At 32.7% G+C, this 24555-nt stretch overlaps 2 protein-coding genes across 4 annotated transcripts; one reads left to right on the top strand and one right to left on the bottom strand.

Moving 5' to 3' along the window:
• Positions 1-8512: 8512 nt before the first annotated feature.
• On the top strand, positions 8513-15051 carry LOC130817600 (reticulon-like protein B16). 3 transcript variants are annotated; one of them, XM_057683402.1, is made up of 6 exons: positions 8513-8626; positions 8825-8969; positions 10362-10542; positions 10655-10796; positions 12957-13026; positions 14556-15051. In XM_057683402.1, exons 2-6 carry the CDS (start codon positions 8825-8827, stop codon positions 14720-14722), a joined length of 705 nt encoding a protein of 234 aa, XP_057539385.1. In that variant the 5' UTR covers positions 8513-8626; the 3' UTR covers positions 14723-15051. The 3 variants fall into 3 exon arrangements, with proteins under 3 accessions (XP_057539385.1, XP_057539386.1, XP_057539384.1); XM_057683403.1 differs by lacking the exon at positions 14556-15051 and adding an exon at positions 13462-14549 and having other exon boundaries at positions 8568-8626; XM_057683401.1 differs by lacking the exon at positions 8513-8626 and having other exon boundaries at positions 8633-8969.
• A 1217-nt stretch (positions 15052-16268) lies between these two features.
• LOC130817599 (uncharacterized) lies at positions 16269-21708 on the bottom strand. Its single transcript, XM_057683400.1, has 7 exons — positions 21342-21708; positions 21049-21097; positions 20851-20953; positions 20643-20738; positions 20240-20314; positions 16993-17062; positions 16269-16558 (listed from the first exon to the last, which is right to left on the bottom strand). The coding sequence occupies exons 1-7, from the start codon at positions 21639-21641 to the stop codon at positions 16484-16486; spliced, it is 768 nt and encodes a 255-aa protein (XP_057539383.1). The 5' UTR covers positions 21642-21708; the 3' UTR covers positions 16269-16483.
• Between the last annotated feature and the right edge of the window lie 2847 nt (positions 21709-24555).

Below are 24555 nucleotides of genomic sequence, written 5' to 3'. Positions count from 1 at the left end.
ATTGCTATGACTTTATGTATGAATAGAGTGTGGGAACTGTTTTGTAGACTAGTAGTGTTACTCAGCTCATTTATATCACCTCATTTTGAGGCTGAGTCGGTCTACATGCCTATAATTTCGGTTTGGTATGTGAAGTATGCTGCGATGTGTACTTGTTTTGCACATGCCATTAGCGTCATTTGCAAGTTTGTAACTTGACCTAGGTGGGGACACTTGCAAGTAGAGATTTGTTCTCTCTACGGTTTGCTTGGATCAGTTGTTCTGGATCTTATGTGCAATAATGATGTTGGGTGCTTTATTACATCGATTAAAGTTTGGATTGTTTTCACCGAGTTTGATTTTGCTTTGGGTGGTCTTGTTGGGAGTCATATTTGGGGTCCTCGGTGATTGTGTTCATCATAAAGATAAAGTACATGGCTTTAACTTCTGCAGCAAAGGCGTCATTATGTTTTATGATCTTGGTGATAGTTCTTTGTGATCAATTTTGGTTTGTTTTTGTGTAATGTGACTGCTTGTTTAGTGATCAGGTACTTGATGTTCGAAAGAAGCACAATGTGGTCAGATTTCATTTGGAATGCACGTACATGAAGATGGAGGTAAATAAGGCAGGATGTTCAGATAGTCTTAGTGGCTTCTTTACTATGCTGGATTCCTTGACTTAGTCCCTTAGGGGATGTGTTAGAGAAGCCCCTAGGTGGAGGTACGTACGAATTCAAGGTGGAGCTTGCCTCATGAACTTGTGATGCTAGTTGAGCGTTATGAGTTGTTATTCTTGAAAACGAGTATGTGATGGATTTTGGTTGGAGATTTATCTGGATGGGTCTTGGTTGGAGACTTGTCGGGATGTATAGCATATGCTTAAGTTTTGCATCGGTTGTGGGCTTGAGAATGGTTTTGTTTCAATATGATTTGATGGGATCGTTGTTGACTAAGGCTTCTTGTCAAGGTGGAGATTGTTGAGATTTTGTGACTCGAATCGAGTCTAAGATCGGTTTCAGATGAAGGAAGAATTCACGGATCATGAATATTGTATTGTCTCGCGAGAAATGTCACAACGCTACTGGTTTTGTGAAGTCTAAACTCGCGGGTCACGAATGAACGAAGCAAAGTTTCTGATTCTGAAAAACGCGAATAACGGGGGCTGCGAGTTTTGTCACTAGCCGCGAGTTTTGTGTGGTTTTCCGGTTTTTAGTTTTCAGCACGTTTTTGGCCGGTTACTCTTGAGTTTTGGCGGTTGCTTTGTGTTCTTTAGCCTAATTTCTTTTTTTAATTGTTATACTCTATAAACCCCTCTTGTAATTAGGTTAGATGATGCAACACAAAGTGAAAAACCTAAGAGAATAAAAGCTTGGAGAGTCATTGTTAGGGCTTTTCATGTTCATCTTGTAATCTCTCAGTTTCGTGAAAGTTTAATTCTCGGTGCCGGTGAATGTAGCTATCACGTTGATAATGAACCACGTTAATTTTTCGGTGTGATTTTATTTATTGTTTGTTTGAATCTTTATTGTTTTCCTTATTGTTTTTCGATCTTTGCTTTCACTATCGCACAATAATATATCTAATTATGCATATCAAAAAATTATGAAAACTAGAAATTGATAAATTTAAATGAAAATAATTCAAACAAGATATCATATGACTATATTTTACCTTAAAGATTATCGAAAATATGAAAGTCAATTTGCTCAATGAATAAGATTAAAGTCAACTATTATTCAGATGAAAAAGAACGAAGGAAGAACAAATATTTTAGATGAAAGAAAATGTAACACTCCAAAATCTCAATTAACAAAACTAAGCTTATGGAGAAGAGATTCACCAATTTTTTTAACCAACATAATATTTGAGTTTGATGTTAACAATTCAAGTAAGAATCCTTGGCTGAGATTGATAAATAATTGTAACATATTTAATTAATATTGCATTTAAAATGTTGTATTAGATTTAATTGTATTTGAAAACTACATCAAATTTAAAGGCTTTTGTTGTAGATTAAATTAAACAACAACGAGAAAATGGATATGCATGAGTGTCAAATCTCAACTATAACGATTGTGGTTTATTAATTTAGATTAACATTTATCAATTATTGTCTCTATGCTTTAAGACAAAAACATAGTGTATTATTATTTTATCAATTAATTTAGAATTTTTTTATTAGATCTGTTGACTACAAGTGTTTTATTTCTCTTTTGAAATTTTTTTGTGGTTTACACTTATTTAAGAACATAATATTCTCAAACTTTAATTTCTATCCACCTAGTCACATTTAAAATGGGTGTAAACATATTATGACTTTAATTGTACACATTTAAAATGGGTGCCAAAATAAAAATGATAATTATACGGAATAATCCTTGAAATGCGAGCAATTCTATTATACTAGGACATATGTAGGAATGTTGTGGAATCAATTAGGGATAAAAGGGACACGTGGAAGAAGCAAGAAACGAACTAAAATCTAGTATCTCTAAATAAGTTAAATAGGTGGGTTATTACAAAGAAACAATTACAAACTAAAGCCTTAAAGTTTAGACATTTTAGAATAAACAATCTCAAAGTTTTTTTTTTTTTTTTCAAACAACAATCTTTAAATTACCAAAGACGACATCGATATAGCCACTTCACCTGATGAGTTGCTAAATAATCGTATACCATGCTAAATGACCTTTAACTTTCAATTATCTCCGATAAACCCTTCTTCCCGAATCTCACTCTAACCCTCCCCAATCACCACCATTTTCCCACTCCACCACCACCACCATAACCATCAAAGCCCCTCCTTTAATAACAACCCCATCAAAAGCCCGTAATTTCTTACCTTACTAATTGAGCCAAATCAACTAGGCTCAGATGAGGGTAGTAGCAAAGACTCAAGGAGCAACCCAAGGGATCCAGAGTACAGCAACACTAAGATTGACAATGAGATTGATCATAGCTTCAATAATTCTACCTCTACAGTTGGTTCTGCATTAAGGCCATCAGCACTGATTAGTGATGTTCTTAATTCACACCAAGACAACCAAGGTAGTAATGATTTAATCATGGGAAAGCAGATACAAGAGTGTAAAGCATCAAACCAACAGAAGAAACCAACAACAGCCACAGATCAGAAGCAATCAGACAAACAGCAGTCTGACCCATTCTGCTGACCAGGCCACCTTGACAAACTAGCCCAGACGTGACCTAAGTTCATGGGAGGACGTGGAGGGTAGAATTGGAATCTCCCTACATGGACCTTGCTGCCATGGTCCAAGAGTCCTCCTTAGAGTCACCGAAGATGCACAGAAAACAAGGGCGAAGGTCGTGTAGTCAACAGGCAAACGCTGACAGAAGGCTCCCTTGTATTCTGATTTCTGTTTTAATTTTAAGTTGCACATGTACATCACGTGAGCAATATTACCGTTATAGGTAGTTGCTTGACGTGTATTTCCGTTGCTTTGATCATGTAATCTAGCCCTATATATAGATGGCTCATTCATTGTAAAAGCTAAGTTTTGATTAATAAAATTCAGAAATTCACCAAGTGTTTTTCCTTTTTAATTGTTGTGCAATTGGGTTACCTAGGGTCAGTCTACCCTTATTGGTTGTGCGTGTTCTTGAGTGTTCTTCAAGACTCCACACCACCCTATCCATAGATACTGATAACTACCTTGGAGATCAACGGAGGAAGCCTTGAATCGTGTTGCATTGAAACCTGGCAGTCCAGTTCAATCAAGACATTCCTTGGCGCCAGTTCTTGGAATACCCCTTGTGTTGATTCAAATCCAATTTTATAAGGTTTTGGAGTTGACAAAATTAAACGAAAATGTAAAAAAATATTAAAAAATATATGGTTGACTGTAATTTCATCCTTGATTGAAGAGGAGTTTTGTGATGAAAACTTTTTGTGAATTTTGTTTCTGTATAATTCATGAATGTGTGGAAATAACTTTCTCTCAATTGCAGTTTTTCAATGGAAATTTACTCTATTTTAGGGTTTTAAAGGTATCAATAATTTGTGTTGCAAATCAAAGATTAAGAATTTATGTTTTTAAATGGAATTTCCCAAGCCCCTTAATGTGTCTACCACTAAAAATAAATAAATCTTGTTTAATCACTCTCAAGTCTCAAACAATGTGGTGTTGAAATGTAGCTGTCGGTGGCATATTAGTTTCTCTAGCGGGTGTTCCAGCAGGTTCTGTAATAGTAGACGCTCCCGAAACTAGAAGCAGCGGAAAAAGAAGGGACTTTTGATGGTGTCATTATTAAAGGAGGGGCTTTAAGGGTGGTGGTGGTGATGGTGGTGTTGGGGTGTGGAAATGGTGGTGATTGGGGCGGATTAGAGAGAGATTGGGGATGAAGGGTTTAATTGGGGGTAATTAGGTAAATTAGGTTAGATTAATGGATTTAAATGAAAAGTCAAAAGTCATTTAGCACGGTCAACGGTCACTTAGTAGGTCATCTGATAAAATTACTGTATTGATGTCGTGTTTGGTAATTTAAAAGTTATTGTATGTAAAAAAAACTTTTAAAACTTTTTATTTTAAAATACCAAAACTTTAAGACTATAATTGATAATTAATTATATTATAAATACTACATGGTCTATAATTATTTAAAAATATAATACTCTCAATTGATGTAGAATCTTCTCTACCAAGTACAAAAGATACTTCTCAATTGTAATTTCTTTAAGCTTTGATCTTTATCCTTAGAACGCAATTCAATATAATGTAATTTAGACTTTTCTATATAGTCACCGTGTGTTAATTCTTTGTGATTGCTAAAGTGACCCTTGCAGAAAACGTTAGACTTTATATTTAAAAAATTGTCAAACAAGCAAAATTTGAGTCTACATTCTAGAAGGATTTTTACCCTTTAAAGACGCATGTTGACCATCAAATGAATATTTCAATTTTCAGCTCGGTATTGCTAAACATCACCCTTTTTTTATTTTATCGTCATCTCTATATTAATGAAATAACGAAAATATCCCTGAACTTAAAACAACAACAACAACAACAACAACAACAACAACAACAACAATAATAATAATAATAATAATAATAATAATAATAATAAAAACAAAATTTAAAATAATAATAATAATAATAATAATAATAATAATAATAATAATAATAATTATTATTATTATTATAAAAATAATAATAATAAAAATAAAAATAAAAATAATATTTTAAAAAAATAATAACAATAATAATAATAATAATAATAATAATAATAATAATAATAATAATAATAATATTAATAACAATAATAATAATAATAACGATATTAATGATAATAAAAATAATATTTAAAAAAAATTTTAAAAAATAAAAAATAAAAAAAATTAAAGGGTGAGTCGCGCACGACTCACCCCTTTAATTTTTATTTTTTTTAAATATTATTATTATTATTATTAAAAAAAATTAAAGGGGTGAGTCGCACAAAACCTGCGACTCGGTTGCGGCTCAGTCGCATAAAACGTGCGACCGAGGCGCGGCCGAGTTGCGGGTTTTGTGCGACTCACCCCTTTAATTTATTTTAATATTATTATTATTATTTATTTTATTTAAAATATTATTTTTATTTTTATTATCATTATTATTATTTTTATTATTATTATTGTTATTATTATTATTATTATTATTATTAGTATTATTATTAAATTAATTAAAATAGAGGTGATGCGTGTATGAGATTGAATGTTCCATGAACACGTTGAATTCTACCAAGAACCAATGTCAAACCCCAATCTGGACACAATGACACATGCATATACACCTCCTACAAACAAGAGGTTGGCCAGAACTCCAAGGAGTGGTCCTTGTGCCGTGGAATAACCCGGAAACTCACTTTGCTTTCACTCACAAAGGACTCTCACGGAACAACAATTGAAACAACAATTACTTGAAGGAAAAATCTGTATTGAAATCTGAAAAACGTTTGATACAAATGAGGTTAGCCCTTTTTATAGGACTCTAACGCCCATATTTGGCGCCTAACAGATAAAACTACCTCCGTGCTTTATTACTCAAGCGCGTGTCATACAAACAAAGACAAAATAGAAGATAAAACAACCTAATTATTCTAAGTATCAGCTGTATTACAAAACTGTCGAACAGGAGACCTTGCAGCTCAGTTTGTGGCTTCCGTGAGTACAGTCAGCAAGGTTCTTGGGCCCTGGCTTCTTGGTCCATGTATAGAGATGCCATCTTCCAGGTTCCCACGTCTATCTATGCAGTAGGTGGTGTTCTCAATGCAATGCAAGGTGGGCTGACAGACGGTTTGATGTTCTGTTTGTTCTGTGGTCTGCTGATCAGAATGCTTGCTTCTGTTTTGCTCAAACGTTGCTGTGAGGTTCCCCATTGATTCCACCTGGCTTTGCCATGCTTGGATATTCATGTTTGGTATAGATTAGATCTGGCCCTCCTTATTTGTCACGTCCAAATCAGTAGGTTCAGTAGGTGTAGTCATTAAGTCAGTGAGCATCAAATCAGTAGGTTTTTCAGCCATGTACTCTCCTTGGTTTGTCTTAGCTTGGCTTATCTTGGCTTCTTGACTTGTCTTGACTTGTGGACGATTCATATTTGGATCAAGAGGTGACGATAAAATAAAAAGAATGTCGATGTTTAAGGATTGTATTTTCAGCTTGGTAAACGACTAACCATAATAATTATCAAATCGTACTTTCTAGTTTTCCCCAAACTCCTAATTAATTAATTATTCTTTTTTGTGTACTATGACTATCCCTTTATTTTCCATTGATGGGTTCTGGGTTCGCAGTTTCGAACAAAATGTTAGGTTTAGACTTTAGACTTTTAGCCTGGCTGATGAGTTCTTACAGGGATTTAGACTTTAAATTATTAATCATTAATCATATTAATTAAAATAATTAATAATTAAAAGGAAAAACTATTGCGAATAATATAGTATTATTCGTTTATTTCCCTATAATAATACCAACTATTGATTAAACATGAATAATATCAACTTAGAGGGTTTTTTCCTAGAATAATACCAGCTTTAGTTTATTAACTATTTACCAAATTTTTTTCTCATATAATCTCCTATAATTTGATTTTTAAAATGTTAGGAATATTCTAGGGGAACAGCCCTCAATATTATTTATAATTAATCAAAAATTAATATTATTATAGGAAAATAAGCAAAAGATTATATTATTCTCATAATTTTTCCTAATTAAAAATCAACAAAATGTTAATCATACCCCTACATTTCCATTTTGGGTCAAACCCAGGAAAAGAATTTATTGATATAAAACAAGGTAGATTTTGGGTTACCGATTCAATCGGTTGAATAAACAGTTGGTCTTGGCAGAGTTCGTCTCAAATTGAGATTAAGAGTGGATCGGCTTAATTTGCGCGTATATCAACCTCACATACTTTCTCTCGGTTTTTTTTTATTTTTTGGGCATTTTTCAATTTTAATTTTAAAAGTATCAATTTTGACTTTAAAGGTATCAATTTCAACTTAGTAAACTTTAAACAGATCAATTAACATAAAATTTTCAATTTTGACCTATTTGTGATCAATTTTGACGTTAAACTGATCAATTTCTACCTAAATATGGTTCTGTTTCACAATTTGAGAACAAAGTTAATAAAATGGTATTATTTATCATTATATGGATGAAATTTAAATAACAAATGAATGATCAATAATATTATCAATAATAGTGTTAAAACATTATACAATACAAGTACTTGTACTCTTTAATCATCGATCAATAATAGTTATATTACTCTTTCCTCAACACGTTTATATATATATATATATATATATATATATATATATATATATATATATATATATATATATATATATATATATATATATATATATATATATATATATATATTTGTAAATGGTTCAAATTGAATATGTTAATAGTTAAATTATGACACATAAATTGACAATTGATGTTTTATAATCCAACTCAATTTTGAACATATTGCTTATTGTTTTTAATAAGTATTTCAAAGTCTATAAAGATATTGTATAGGTTTTAGTTCAAATTGAATATGTTAATAGTTAAATTATGACATATAATTTAACAATTATGTTTTATAATTTAACTCAATTTTGAACTTCTAATCTTCAATTATCCTTTTAAAAATAAGTATTCAAATTATATACATATATTGTATAGAATTTAGTTCAAATTTAATATGTTAATAGTTTTAACACTATTATTGATAGTTGTATTGATTATTTATTTGTTGTTTGAAATTCATCAATAGAATGATAGAATAATACAATTTTATATAACTTCGTTCTAAAATTGTAAAACAGAACCATATTTAGGTAGAAATTGATCAGTTTAACGTCAAAATTGATCACTTATATGTTCAAAATGAAATTTTTTACTTAATTAATATGTTAAAGTATTACTTTCCGTTGAAATTAATACCTTAAAGTCAACATTGATAAATATCCCATAAATAAAAAAAATAAGGAAAAACGTGTGATATTGTTAGACGCGTTAATTGAACCGACCCATTATTGGTATTTGAGATGGTCTTGACCAAGTTTTGGTGTTGAATAAATACTATGCTCAGAACTCCATTGATGGCTTAAGCACCCTTGAACCCATTTCTCATCAAATGCGTCGCCCAAAGTAAGTTTCCCAAAAAATAAGCGGGTCATTTACATTTTTTTCCTTCTAATTTTGGAGAAAAAAAAATGTTAATTTGTTTATTTATTTTCTCTAGTTCTGTACTTTTAATTTGGCGTATCATTTCTGTTGTTTGATTCAATTCAGGTAGCAATTTTTTAGGGTTTATTTATTTATTTATTTTAATTTATATGTCCAAAGATGGAGAATTTAGATCACAATAATAATAGTGAGCTTGATGGAGAACAAAAGAGGAATGTGTGTATTCCTTCAACATCTTGTGGTTCAGTTTACCGTTTGTTTGGTCGACAGAAACCAATTCATCAGATAATGGGAGGTGGTCAAGGTATATTTCTCATTTTTAACTGAATTATCTTTCTTCTAATTGGTGTGATTGTTTTCAAAGTACTCTATATTTTATTTGTGATGATAGATGATCCGAATGAATGGATTAGTAGAATCATGTGGATAACCACTTGATTGATTTATGGTTGGACTAAGTTTTGGGCATTGTTGTTGATTCTTCATATGCAAATTGCATTTGTTGGAAATTAGGAATCCTCGATAATGTTCAAAATGTGAAATTGTGGTTATTCTAGCTAGAGTTTCAGTCTGTGTCGTACAGAGACTTGGACCCTTTTAAGCTTTCTGCATAGTGCAAAAATGATGATTTGGTCACAGTTGCGATAACTCACAACAGTCGTAAAACGAATATTTGCAGTCAGGTTTGCTGTTTTCACGAACAATATTTTGGTGGCGGTAAGCTCAAAACCTTTACAATATAGTCGCGAAAGAGTGATGTGGGTGATAGTTTGCAATATGGTTCCTCGTTAAACTTCATCCTTTCGCAAGATGTTTACTTATAGGGGCGGTAGGAAGAATCATGGATTGGTGGAGAGAATGAAAGAATCATTTGATGTTAGAGAAAGAGAGTGGAAGAATGACTTAACCGGACACGAATGAGGTGGAATTATAGGAATGGAAGTTTAAATTTAATTCAAAATTTAGGGAGTAAATATTTCCTGTTAAAAAGTCCTTCTTTGTGTTACTCTGAATCCATCAATTAGCATGCTATCATGTATGGCTAGTCTTTTCTCATGCACCAAATGATACCGATTTTCTTTTCACCTTCATGCTTATGCAAAGGCATTTTCAAGTAGTGCATTGAACATGATCAATTTTATCGAGTTGCAATTGACTCAAAATCATGTTATCTTGCCTGTTAGTTGTTTGATTGCTGGTTTTGGAGAATTGAGATTATCCTGTAAGATGACCCATAATCCAGACTATTTCTCTTGTCGGCATGGATCTGATGCATAAGTGTTATGTTCCTTAGTTTTTTGAGGAATGTAGGTGGTTAAAATTATTCATTTCATTATGTTTACACCACATGAAACCGTGAGTGATGACGTCTTGTTTGTTGGACAGGAATGAATTTTGGTCTTCTTGTGTGTCAGTACTTAGTTTTATAGTTTCTGAAGGTTTCTGGAATGTTGTAGTGGGAAAAAGTTATGCTAATTAACTTTAGGTGAAAGATGAAATGCTGCGAACTTTCTCTCCTAACTCTGTTGTGTGATCAGGGCTGAGCCTAAGATGATGCTATATGGACAGCTTTTCTACACTTAAGAGCAATTTCTAGGCTAAACATTGATGTGCAGACTTATTTGTTTGAATTGAAAGGTTCTTATGTTGTTAAAGTTACTTATGTTTGTCATTTTGCGTCGTTTCATGTGCTTAGCTGCTGATGTGATATTGTGGAAGAAATGGCATGTGTCAATTGTTGTTATAATAATGGCTACTGCTGTGTGGCTATTATTTGAGCGGTCCGGTTTGCCATTCTTATCAATATGCTCAGATGTTCTGCTTATCTTGGTAGTGTTACTGTTCATTCGTGCAAATTATTGTGTCATGACAAATAGGTATGGCTTCCCCTGCCCTTTCTTTTCTTTTTTGATAATTTCCTGTCCATGTTCTTTTTGTTAATCAGCTTCATGTATAAGATTATGACTGGCTTTCTTTATATTTCTGCAGACCGCTGGAAGAGCTGCCTGAACTAGAGTTGTCAGAAGATTTGATCACCTCTGCTGCTGCTTCTTTTCGTGTCAAAGTGAACTACTTTCTGTTGATGGCACATGATATCACCCTTGGCAAGGACTTTAGACTGTTCTTTATGGTATGAAACCTATTTCTGAGAGCATAAAAAGTCAATATATTTTTTTTTGTTATGCTCATTCTGTTGTGATTGCTTTAAGCCTTATCCATTTGCTTCCCTAGTAGGCCATTATTAAAGAATTATGTAAGGAATTTCAAACGAATGAGTTCAAATAATGGCTGATATTAGAAAATTATATATGCGTTACCGTAGTTGCTTCTGTCTGCTTCGCGCTGATGCATAAGGTCCTATTGCCAGCTCCCTAAATTGTCTGTTTGGTGACCCCCTTACATCTACCTGCTTTGTAGGGGGGTTGAATTTTTAATAGTGGTGGTTTTAGTATGGGTTCACTTGAACCCATACTACTAAAACAAGATAATAATATCAAAAATTAAAAGAAAAACTAAAATCTCATATATATATTACAAAACGCATTACAAGCAATTCGCAAAATGAGGCGTAAGTGGTTTGTGCGCTCCAACTTCTTCGCACATGGTAAGGGGTTTGAACCATATGTGTCACGATTAAGAATAAAATATAAACTAAGAGTGATTAATGAATAGTGTGAATTGCAAAAATACGACAACTGAAAAGAATAACATGGAGTATTTGAAATTTTAAATTATTATACTACATAGTAAAATTTATTAGATAGCATTGTTGATAATGCGGTAACGGTAACGGTAATGGTCGCGATTGCGGTAACGGAATGATGATGCGTTATCCTAGTTATCGGTCCATCAATTAAATATGATTTAAGAATTTGGATCTCTAGTCTGATAAAATGGTGAGTTTAGCACAACAATGGAGAGTATTATGGAGGAGAAGGAAAGAGAAAACATTCTGTATTGATTATTTACATAAAAAACAAATGAGTCTATATATACAAGTGCTATATATCAGAGAGAGAAAAAGAAAGCTAACAAACTATATGCCTAACAAACTAGCTATGACATGTCCTTTCTATAACAAACAATATAACAAACTATTCTACTGGAATATAAAGAATGAGAACTAAGTAATAGCTTCTGGTGAGGCAAGTTGTGCACCATGAGAAGCAATAGTATTGTATGAAGTATCGATATATTTAACAAATTCATCAAAAATACTTCTCTTCCGCTTCTTTTTATGCAAACTTGGTTTCTCATCCCCATAAGTCTCTTTCTTTTCCTTTGGCTAAACAAATTTAGAAAGCTAAGGTCCCTAAAAAGATCAAGGCTTTTGTATGGCTAGTAGTCAAAGAGAAGTTGAGCACAATGGAGAACTTTCAGTTAAGGAAACCTTGTAAGACATTAAATCCCCATTGGTGTATTTTATGTTGTGAGAATGGAGAAGATAATGATCATTTATTTTTCCCATTGCAATTTAACGAGAGAACTAAGGCAAAGGTTGTTTTAGATCAAGGGTGAGTGAAGAATGGGTTGCTACGAGAAGGATTGAAGATTTTATTTTGATTAATCATTGTGTTTTGGGACATGATAATGATCTTAAAGAGCTGTGGGTGATTTGTCCCTTTTCTATTCTATGGTCTATATGGTTAGATAGGGGTAGGAAAATTTAGATCAATTTGTACAGGTTGAGGTGCTATGGGAGAAGGTGGTATGTTTGGCATCATTTTGGGTAAGGCACATGGATTTTTTAACCATTGCTCTCTCGATGATTTATGTAGATGTAATTGGAATGGGATATTGTTGCTATCTTTAATTGCTTCTAGAGAGTCCTCATCCCGTTGATGTATGACGTATTTCCTCGTCAATAAATGTTTTTCTGTATAAAAAAAGTTCAGCTTGTGTTTACATGGAGAAAAGGTGGAAATTTCCTTTCTCCTATGTCTCTAACCATCATAAGAAAAGATCAATGAAAGCTGCAGCCTTTTCCTAGCTCTAGCATGTATCATATGTATTACCTCAAAACTAAATCTCTCTTTTTTTTTTTTTTTTTTTTTTTTTTTTTTTTTTTTTACCATTTCATCGCTCTAATCAATGGCATTGGGATATGATGGAATGTTCTATAGTGTTCCATTACATATGAAAATCTTCTTTTTATTGGCATGTTGAGATTCATCTGTATATTTATTGAGGGGATTTTGTGCATCTTTTGAATTGATTAGTTCCTGTTCCAATAAACTAATTTGAATCATTTGGGGATGAAAGTTTCAATCACAATGTTTTCATTTCACAGGTGGTGACAGCTTTGTGGCTCTTTTCTGTTGTTGGTAGCTTTTATTCTTTCGCTACACTTGCTTATATAGGTATGAAAATTTGTCCTTGTTTTTGTATTACAATTTACAATGTATGATGTATTTTTTGTGGTGCTTGCTATATGCACAAAGCCATAACTTTTATTGTCTTAGAATTAAAATTACAATTTACAATGTTGCCATTTATTGAAGTGCTGTTACACATGTACAATTAGATGTTATGATCTGAAAAGCATTTAACTAAATACAAAGAAAGACAAACAATGTCAAGTTTTTCTCAATAATCAATGCTTGTTTAGTTCATCTCCTAGATGGGCTATTTGTATTTTATAATACATCCAAAAATTTAAAAATTTAAAACTGAAAGTTCAAATCTACTTAGAGTTTTGCCTAAACTACAAATTCAAACTAAAACAGAAATGGAAAATTTTGAACTTGGTGCTAACGGTCTCTTGGAATACTTCGACTGAGTTTGAACTTTCTTAGGACGTACGAATCAAGCTGGACGGTTTTGTTTGAATGTTCAAAGCCTCCTAACTCTCCTCCTTGAGAATAGGTCTTCATAGTGGAGTAAGCAAGGAAAATATGTTTCTTGGAGACCCAAATCACAGTTCCTCAAAGTAAAGATACAAATAAACTGAAATTTCTCAAGTATCTTTTTTCAAACAGAATGTGTTTGTTAGTTATTAAGGTATGACACCATAATGCTATGCCCCCATTATGCATGTCTTTTGAATTAAGTTGGATGTTCTTGTTTGAATGTTCATAGTATGTTCAAACCTAATCCAAACCAAAATTATGAAATGTCAAAACCATATTTCTTATTTCGTTTGGATTGATTTGGTTTACGATTTTTTCCGAATAAACTTACTGCAATTGATGAATATATAATTAGTATAAACTTGTGTTCTAAGCTAATACTTATGGGGTATGTATATTAAGTATACTTAGCCTTCATCTCAAGGTAGGCATTGACACCATTTATCATCAAATGATTCATACTCTGGAATGCGACTGTTTTATGCTTTTGTCACTGACTTAAGACAGAATCCCACCTTTAAGGGACTTGGGACCTATGATATTAAGATTTATTGTCGTAGGATCAATAACGTGACAAAATTTTATGCCGAATGTCATCGAACGACCAGATGCCTGGATTAGGGATGTAGTAGAGTGTCTATTAAGTATAACTTGTTAAAAATATCTAGTTTGGGCATAGTGCCATATGACTGACTTTGGCCAATAAATAATTTTAACTGTATATTTATTTATTGAAATTTGAAAGCTTTTTTCTTTTTAAAAGAGTGATGCATTTGTTATGGAATTCGATGGAAATCTAGATATTATAGTACAAGTAAATTGTTTTCTCTAGTTTTCTTAATATGTGTTCAGATGTACAAGAAGAAGCCCCTTGAATTATAAGCCATAGAAATGGAAAATAAATAATTAATTTCGTATGAATATAGAAAATATTGCACGTTCACGATGGTTAGTATGACTCGGGTGCTTAACAGACTCCCAATACTATATTTCAGTACTCTATTGTGTTTCCTCACTTGTGTGCTGTTTGTTTTACGCAGGAGCTATTATTTTTGTCACAATTCCGGCTCTGTACAGCAGATTTGAAGAGCCTATTGATAAATTTGCAGGTTCCATACACCAGAAATTTTCGAGGCAGTACAAAGTTGTCGATGAGGATAACGTTAGACGGCTCTCTCGAACTATATCAAAGGACAAAGATGAATGATTGTTAATTTAGATGGATTTGTGTAGATATCAGTAGGCTTTTATGTATGACCGTTCTATTCAAACATTTGTTGAGAAGCATTAGAAAGAACGACAGATCTTTGGTTTGCGCATGTACAAAATTTTGAGGAATTATTCGTCTTAGAGGATTTAGGTTTGACATAAACTCGACTTGCATTATGATGGTTTAGCAGATAAGGAGTCGTTGAGATGTGGTTGCTCGTTTTGCGTTTAATGGTTATGGAAGTATTTATTTTGAAGCTATCACTAACCTCACTATCTTGGATAGAAGAAACCTTATTCAGAAATAGATGCAAGCCTAATGAACAACCATTCTCGTTTCAAATTAGACCTACTACTATATATTTGAAGTTTTAGCTTTTATAAATTATTATGTAGTTACTCTTGCTAAAGATTCTTTTAAGACTAACGGTGTATCTGGTCATTGGTACTAAGTTGTAGTAATGAGAATGACTTCTAGTGTAAATTTTCTTAAAATGTATAGTGTCCTTTCAATACTGATGAAATTTGATCATAATTTTTTTGATAGTTTTTCGTTACCTCTTAGTATCACTTTTGTAAATAATAGTGTATCGGAATAATTTTGTGAAGAAAAATGAAAAGGTTAAAATAGAACAAACATGGTAAATAAACTTTTCAAAGATTTTCTTTATCTAAATTTCACTAACTTTCCATCATCATTAACATCATTTAATATTGACTATCAGAAAAGCTATAATAACTCTAATGAGTTATTAGTCATTATAGAAATGGTTCGCTTAATTATACTATGTACTAATATTTCATTTTTGTTACAATTGATACGATATGTTACATTTCCCCATTCTCTCATCTCAGTGAATTACGAAAAATTGAACAAAATAAATAAAATTATACAAAAAATCTCAAAATAAGCATTGGTAAAATTTATCTTTCAAATAAGCACTTTAAACCCAATATTAAGGTATGGAGTTTATTCGTTGTTAGTAGCAACTAGATAATTTTTCTAAGCTGACTTTTTGACTTAGTTTAAGTAATCGGCCGCTGTTAATAATAACGAACCATATGCGAATAAAAAAATTGTTTAATGTATATAGGGAAACAATCGCGTGCTGTTATTAATAGCGGTCAATTACACATTCAAAAGTCAAAAAAGTCAAAAAAAAATCAAGTGAATTGCCCCCTGTTAGTAAGAGCGGATAATTTTTTGGCTGATTTTTTTGACTCAATTTTAGTAATTGTCTACTATTAGTAACAAAAAGCAAACTTCATACCTTAGCATCGGGCTAAAAGTACTTATTTTGAAAAATACATTTTGCCAATGCTTGTTTTGAATTTTTTTTTATATAACTTTACTTATTTACTTCAAATTTTCAATGACTTACTATGTATTTTATTTTTGTTTGTCCCAATTAAATTGTTACTTCTTTTTATTTTTTGAAGTACATTTTGCTGTTTTTATTGTCATTCATATATTTCTACTTTTTTCTTACTAATCTATACCATTCAAAAATTCTCTTAAAAAAAAATTGCTACAATATAGCAAATTCAATGAAACACATTAATACTTGATAAGTTTTTTTTTTGTTTTTAAAAAAAAACAAAAAAAACAGTACTTCAGAGGTTCAATTTAGTTCATTAGCAAGTATATATAAGTTGAGAAGAACAAAACAGAGCAGAGAAAGCAAAAGCTTGCAAAAGTAGTTTCAAATTATGACGATCAATACATTTGGGAACATACTTAGGTTAATCAATAATAACTCTATTTTCCAACAATTAACTTTGCTTTCTCCAACCAAACATTATATATGTCATCGGGGAACAGTATAAAATAAACCTGCAGGATAAGATTAACCTCATCAGTATGTTACTGCATTATCAAGTACATTTGTCATCATAGTAACACAAGTATGACAGCCATTGCAATGTAGCAATGTAAGTATTGCTAGTTGATAGATTATGTTCCGAATTATGATACAAATATTCACCAGCCATAAACTACGCTGCAACGAAAACAATATATTTTTTTTTTGTCCTGTTGGGAAGGGGGGTTTTAACGCTTTGTCATTGTCGTTTGGAAGAGGGGAATTGTAGGTTGATGGAACCAAATCTCCAAATCTTGGCGCCATGTCAATGGCCAAATGAATAAATTGAAAGATGAATTTTATAATTTGGAAAAACAATCTATTTTGTTGGATTAACAAGGAGATGAGAGAACCAAATTACAACTGTAAAAGAAAAGTATCTCAGAATCATTAGAAACATCGGTACCTCCTTAAAGTCATTGGCGAATTCCTTGACTGTGGATATGGCTACACTGGCTGCTTCATCATAAGGATATCTGCAGATGTGAAGTTGCTTTCCATGTAAAAAAGCACTCAAAGTTGTAGCCAACACTTCAGTGTCAGGAAATAACAATTATTCTGAAATCACATAAATATTCTGTATATTTCATTGATATCAATTGATATCAATTAGTTCCCAGATTATAGTAATTAGTATCAATTTACTTTGATTGTAAAGTTTAAGTTTGGAAACACTTCTTGTATAAATAAATGAACATTGTAATGAGTTTATTCAAGCAATACAACTATCAATTAATCCAATAATCTTCCTTATTCTTTCTAGCTTGGTATCAGAAGCCCCAGTTAAAATTTTCTGTGACCGGAAAAAAACACGTTGGTGTCATCATTTACCTAAACATGGAAACTGAAAACCAATCCATTAAAACCTCAACACCAGAAACAATGGAAAACCTAGTGCAACTGCTCTCGCAGTTACAACAATAAGCCAACCATTGAAGTAAACAGAAAAACTAAACTACAGAAACTAAACAAAGTGGTCCAAACTAATGCATATTGGCATCGGTAGGCGGGGCAGGCTACATCACATCACTGCCTCCCCACCATCAACCGAGGATCACGAATATGCAAAATGGGCACAATGTGATTCCATGTAGTATCCCGGATAACATTGAATCAGATTTGCAAAACCAGTCTCTTGATTACTCTACAATAAGGGAGTTATGTAAAGGTATCGAGACCAATTTCTCAAGCAAACTTGCCACAATCAGGAAAGAGATTGATCAAAGATTACCTAATCCGATGCTTTGTTCAGAAGACAACTATTTACAACCGTATCATTCAACAAACCCGCCTCTATCAATTTCTAGCAGGAATTGATGAGTCATTAGACAAAGATCAGAGTGACCTACTCAATTTGGACCCATTACCCACTGTAGATGTCGCCTATGCAACCATCAGAAGGGAGATCTCACGCCGGGGCATCATGAGATCCAGGACACCATCATCGCACGTCGAGTCAGCAGGAATTGAGAGCGGATTCGCCACAAGGTCGAGTATAAAAGCCCACTTTGAGACGAGAGGACAATAAAACCAACCTTCGATGTACGCATTGCGGTGGAGCAAGGCTTACCAAGCAGACTCGATTAAGAAAGAGGCAACACCTCATACAGCATCAGTGAAATCAAAGAACTAGAACAAGAAAAGAGAGGTGCCATGAATGGACCACCCACAACTGTCGCCACCATTAAAGCAGGTTGGGGAGAGCTCTCCAAAAACCCTAAAGGGTTTACAGGATATTTCAAGAGCAAAGAGGGAAAATTAAATGAGGACACTAACCCTAGTGCCTCATTTATATGCCTCTCCTCACATATGGGCCAACCAAATGACCAAAGATTGGGTCATTCTGCTAAAAACAAAATTTTGTCTTGTGGTTTGTCTTGTTATGACCAAAATGCCTACTGAATTTTCGATTGTAGGGCTACAGATACTATGACCTAAGATCCATCAAATTTTTTAAAAAGGGATAAATCCACCATAATTCATCCAAACAGCTAATGGGGAACAAGTTAGAGAGGAGGAATTTGGTCTTATTGATAATTCTGATGAAATTAAATTACCCAATTGTCTTTTTATTCCCAACGTATCACATAAATTATTGTTCATCAGTCAGTTGAATAAGGAATTAAATTGTACAGGTTGTATTGGCAAAGTAACTATGATCATACCCCGTTCCTTAAAAAACGGGGACAATGAACTACTTATCTCATATCTATGTCGATGACATGATCATTACTGGAGATGAATAAGAAGAAATAAGGCAGACTTTTTCAGGAATTTGAAATGAAGGTTCTTCGAAAGCTTAAATACTTTTCAAAAAAAGAGGTACCAAGATCAAAAAAGGGTATTTTTATTTCTCAGAGAAAATATATTCTAGATCTACTAACAGAGATAGGTATGTTAGAACGCAAGCCGATACTCCTAGATGATGAACCATGGGCTGAAGGAGAGAAGATGATAGACCAAACTCAATATCAAAAATTAGTCGGGAAGTTGATTGACTATTCCCACACCCGACCAGACTTAGCCTATGCAGTATGAGTGGTAGATCTACATGCCTTCACTGATGTAGATTGGGGAGGAAATTGAGATACCATAAAGTCAACTTTTGGATATTTTACCATAGTTCGGAGAAATTTGGTAATTGGAGAAGTAAAAACAAGGTTGTGGCAATGTCTAGTGCTGAAGCAGAATTCAGAGAAATCACAAAAGGTATTGCTGAAGTCTTATGGCTCAAAAACAATTATCAAAATTATTTTCCACCCAAGAAATGTTGTAAACTTAATTGCGACAATACAACAACAATTAGAATATCAGAGAATCCTGTTCAACATGAACAGACCAAACATGTGGAGATTGACTGACACTTCATCAAAGACAACTTAGAGGCAAACATGATAAGTCTCCCATTCGTGCAGGCAAAGGATCAATTAGCTGATATCTTAACCAAGGCAGTGGCAACACAAGTGTTTGAAGACACTTTATCCAAGTTGGGCGTTGAAGATCTTACGACCCAACTTGAGAGGGAGTGTTAGGAAATAAAATTATTCTAAAATCATATAAATATTCTATATATTTGATTGATATCAATTGATATAATTAGTTCTTAGTATCAATTTACTTTAATTTTAAAGTCTTAAGTTAGAAAACACTTCTTTTATAAATAGATGAACATTGTAATGAGTTTATTCAAGCAATACAACTATCATTTAATCCCATAATCTTTCTTGTTCATTCTAGCTTTCAGCAGCGCACAGCTATATCATAATGACTAAAAAAGTTTTTAAAAAGATTTATGTAGTTTAAATAATGGAGCAAATTAAATTGACCCGATTGCATGAGGAGGGGATTCACCCACACGGCCCTTGGTTTACCACTCTCTAAGCAGGAAGGTTCCCTTGTGATAACAAAATCATGGATCACATTAGTCTTTAACACCAAAGAAAGAAAAAAATTTCGCATGAAGAGAGAATTTTTCATGATAACACAATACAGACGGTAAAATTGTAATTTTCTAGTACACATAGGAAATAATTGCATCCATATAGGCGAGTACAGTCCTCCAAATTTTGAAGAAAACTTCCGAAAAAGTATATTCTGCTGAGCACTATAATAGAACAATGGAACATTATGATAATTTAATTCAGTAAACTCACCCAAAAACACCGCAAGATATGGCAGGAAAGGCAATATATCGAATATTATTCTCCTTTGCAACAAGCAAACTGTTTCTGCAAGACAACACAAGACATTAACATTCTTTGACTGTTGAAGAAATGAATATAGCATAACATTAGGCTAATTGAATTAAATTGAGAACGGACTACAGATACTGTATTTACAAGATACATTATTCTGGTTGGAAAAGAGAAGGCGCCAATAACCAAGGGAGTATCTCTTATCATCGTTCCTTCTAAATTGTTGGTATATTGTACAATGATAATGGCATGCTGTTGTTTTGTAGTATATATAGAACTCGACAAAATGCAAATATAATAAGAACTCACAATTGTGTAGTTCATCATCTCAAATTGATTCAATAAGTTCCATGTTATTTACCTATAAGCATTTGATAATGAAACCTTTGGGTTTCTGTCAACATCATATATGGGCCCCACAGTGTGGATGACATGAGACGCAGGTAATCTGAAACCACTGCAGGCATGGTGTCGTGAAAATGTTACTAGATTATAAAATTACATCCGTCTGACCAACATAAAAATAAAACTAGTCACACAGTGTGTTAACAAGACACTTGAATACATACGGGGTTATCCTTGCTTCTCCAGTTGGACAGCGAACTCCTGGGCGAACTTCAGGTACTTTATAACAAGCTTCTTTCAGCTCTGGACCTGCAGCTCTGTGTATGGCTAAACAAAGAAAAGGAAGCAGATTATATTAATATGTTTCTGAAAAATGCCTGGCTGCTTTGTTATTTTAAAGCATTGATTAATGATAATGGTACCTCCATCTACACCACCGCCACCAAGCATTCTTTTATTCGCAGCATTAACCTATAAGACGTTAAAGCAAATGCTTCTTCAACCAAATCATCAACCAAAATAAGCGAAAACGACAAATGATGAACTTTTAAGAGTTTTGTTAATGATGGAGCAGCTACCGAATTTAAGTTTCAAATACTCAGCTTAAAACTAGCCAATACTAATTGGGTAGTTGATCGAATGAACTTCAAACACACACACAGACAAAACACAACAAAATTCGAAACAGAAAGAAAGGGAGCAGAAAAGGACTAACAATGGCGTCGGAGGAGCCATCGACGGACCACTGAGTGATATCGCCTTTCTGGACATTAAGAAAACTAGAAGGAGACAAAGGAAACTGAACGAGGCCGAAAATATTATCGCCTGAAGCAGTCGACATAGCTAAAACCCTAGCTTTCGAGAAAATGGTGGAGGATGCAATGGAATTAGAAAGAGGAAAATGAAGGAGAGAGGAGAAAGAAGGAGATGTGCGAAGATCGATAATGGAGGAACAAGAGCGCGAGATAATTGGGTGAAGGAGTCTGAGTTTGAAGAGTGATGATCCTGCTATCATTTCTCGATGCTATAACACATTAAGACACCTCCATGGAATAATACTTCTACTAGAACTTGGAAGAATATTTTCTTACTAGAAAAATTAATAAAAAAATTCTTATCTTTACCTACTTGGATGATAAAAATCACACCTTTTTAATCACTAGATTAAAATTTCATTTTTATATTATTATTATCTAATCCTAATAAAGTTTACTATGAAATGCAAACTAGAAGACATAATAGAAGATAAAAAGAGTAGAGCATGAAAATAAAACTTCTTTTACTTTTTCATTGTTTTAAGTGTATTACATCAAAGAAATATATACTAGATCATACAAAGAAAAAGGAGGGATTTTGTTACAAGTCTAACCAAGTGATACAAATCACTAAACTCAACAAAGCAACTATGACACTTGAGATTAGGACATTGATCATTTAGTAGATTGCGTGTTTTGTTTCTTAACATAGATCAAAAGAGTATAAACGTAAGCATCTTTTATACAATTTGCCCTTAAGTGAAACAAAAAAGAAATGCATATGCTAAGTTAGTGTCTAAAATTTTAAAGCCTTAGAATAGGTTCATATTGATATTTGGGGGCCCTTTAGACATGTAACTAGGTAAAGATGTACTATGTTAATCGGTATAGGTGATGACTTTAGTAAGATGGTATGAATTACCTTTTTAAAAATAATTGATTTTGCCAAAATATTCAAATAGTTTGTTACTTTATTGAAAACCAATTAAACACGTTGGTTAAATGCATTAGCATAGACATAATGCATTGAGAGAGGTATTCATCAGCAATCTAATTGTTCAGACATCCCTAACAAAATGGAGTTATTGAGAGGAAGCACAAGCACATCTTAGAAACAACACGAACCTTATACTTTCAATACATTATTCCTTTATTTGGGGTGGTTGTGTGTTTGTTCCACTTAATCAATAAAATGTCTTTTGTTGTGGAAGGAAAAATACCTAATGAAAAAATATTTGGTAAGAATCCTAATTATGACAATTTAAAAGATTATGGTTGCTTATGTTTTGTTAGTAACTCAAAAAGAGAAAGACACAAATTCTTGCAAAGAGCACAAAAGTGCATCTTTATTGGTTATTCAACAAACCAAAAAGGCTATAAAGTGTACAATGTACAAACTAAGACCATAAGTGTTTCAAAAGATGTAACTTTTCGTGTACACCTTCTTCTCCATCAAATTGCTAATGATGGGAAGAAGAATTATGTACTAAAGCAACTTTTCTTGCCTACTTCTTCTAAAGAAAATATTCTAAGGATTTTCGAAAATTAGATCCCTTTAAACAAAAATACGAGAACAATCATTCTGAAAACATTAATAGTTCACAACAAACAAATAAGTTATTAGCAACTGAACATTCTAATTCAGATGCTAATAACAAATAAATAAGTCAAAGAATGTATGTTTGTGTTTTTAGAACACATAGCAAATAATGACAATGTGCATCATGAAATACAAAAGAGTAATACACTTAGTGCAAGCTCAAGACATGTCAACATCATTGATAAGGCCAAATTATGGCACTTAGGAATGGGCCACATACTTATTCTTAGACTACAAATTTTGTTTCCTAACTTAGATCTGAAAATAACAAATGATGATCTATCTTGTATTGTATGTCCTCAAGCTAGGCAAACAAGAACTATGTATCTAAAGTTTAATTCCAAGAATTTTAAACCTCTAGATATCGATCTCCATATGGATTAATGGGGAACTTTTAGATTCTTGACTAGACAAAGAACTGAATGTTCATAGCTCTTGTAGATGATTTTAGTAGAATGACTTGAATTTACCTCATCAAATGTAAATTTGATTTTGCAAAAGTTTTCAAACAATTATTATTCTATATTGAGAATCAATTGAGTTCCAAAGTCAAATGCATTAGAACTAGTAATGCAAAAGAACTAGTAGGAGGTTCAGGCTTACAGTTCTATTTTGAACATGGTATTAAACAAAAATCTAGTTGTAGTAATACACCCCAACAAAATGTGGTGGTTTAAAGAAAATATAAATATATCCTAGAGACTGCAAGAGCTTTACTATTTCAATCTAAATTTCCTATTAGTTTTTGGGAGATTGTGTGCAAACTATTGTGCACATTATCAACAGGTTGCCCCTTATTGTTCTAAAAGGGAAGACACCCTATTAAAAACTATTTGGCATCAAGCCATCTTGTAATCACATGAAAGTGTTTGGTTGTCTTTGCTTTATTAGCACCTCAATAAGAAGAAGACACAAGTTTTTATCAAGAGCACAAAAAGTGTATTTATTGAATATTCAACAAGTAAGAAAGGTTACAAAGTTTATAACCTTGAAACAAAAATTACTTCCATCTCTAAAGATGTTATTTATTATGAACATTTCTTTCCCTTTCAAATCATAAATGATAGAAAGACAAGTCATGTTTTAAAATATTTTTTCTTACCAACTAACTTTAATGATTTTGTGATCAAGATAAGTATCCTGAAACACAAGAGCCATAAACCTTTTAACATGTCCTTGTCACTGAACCTAATCATGAACATGTTCATGAAAAGGAGATTGAAAATACCTCAAATCTTTATTAAACAATAGATAGTGCATCTAAACAAAGACAAGATGCTCCTAGAAAGAGCCAAAGATAGACAAAAACACGTATGTACTTAGGGTGATTGTATCTATAGTCAACCAGTGCTCACTGGTGTGGACTAGTTCAATATCAGGCTTTACAAGCCACTGTTGATCAAATCAAACATAAAGAAACAAATATTAATGAGGAAGTTATAATTGATCCTTCATGGAAAGTAGTTCTAGAAAAATAAATTTTTGCCTTATAACAAAATAAAACATGGGAAATTGTACCTTTACCACTCAACAAAAAGGCCAATGGATCAGAATGGGTGATTGAAGTAAAACTC

Source organism: Amaranthus tricolor, chromosome 7 (genome assembly GCF_026212465.1).
Source record: "Amaranthus tricolor cultivar Red isolate AtriRed21 chromosome 7, ASM2621246v1, whole genome shotgun sequence".
Lineage (NCBI taxonomy): Eukaryota > Viridiplantae > Streptophyta > Magnoliopsida > Caryophyllales > Amaranthaceae > Amaranthus > Amaranthus tricolor.
Note: the sequence above shows the minus strand (reverse complement) of the source record. Positions and strands in the feature narration are given on the sequence as shown.

Bases quoted from the DNA above. Each gene is read 5' to 3' on its own strand.
- LOC130817600 (XM_057683402.1), top strand. From the start codon at position 8,825: ATGGAGAATTTAGATCACAATAATAATAGTGAGCTTGATGGAGAACAA. The intron at 8,970-10,361 runs GTATATTTCTCA...TCATGTGCTTAG, and splicing joins GATAATGGGAGGTGGTCAAG to CTGCTGATGTGATATTGTGG. The intron at 13,027-14,555 runs GTATGAAAATTT...TGTTTTACGCAG, and splicing joins CGCTACACTTGCTTATATAG to GAGCTATTATTTTTGTCACA.
- LOC130817599 (XM_057683400.1), bottom strand. From the start codon at position 21,641: ATGATAGCAGGATCATCACTCTTCAAACTCAGACTCCTTCACCCAATT. The intron at 21,098-21,341 runs GTTAGTCCTTTT...AACGTCTTATAG, and splicing joins ATGGCTCCTCCGACGCCATT to GTTAATGCTGCGAATAAAAG. The intron at 17,063-20,239 runs GTGAGTTTACTG...TCACATCTGCAG, and splicing joins ATATCTTGCGGTGTTTTTGG to ATATCCTTATGATGAAGCAG.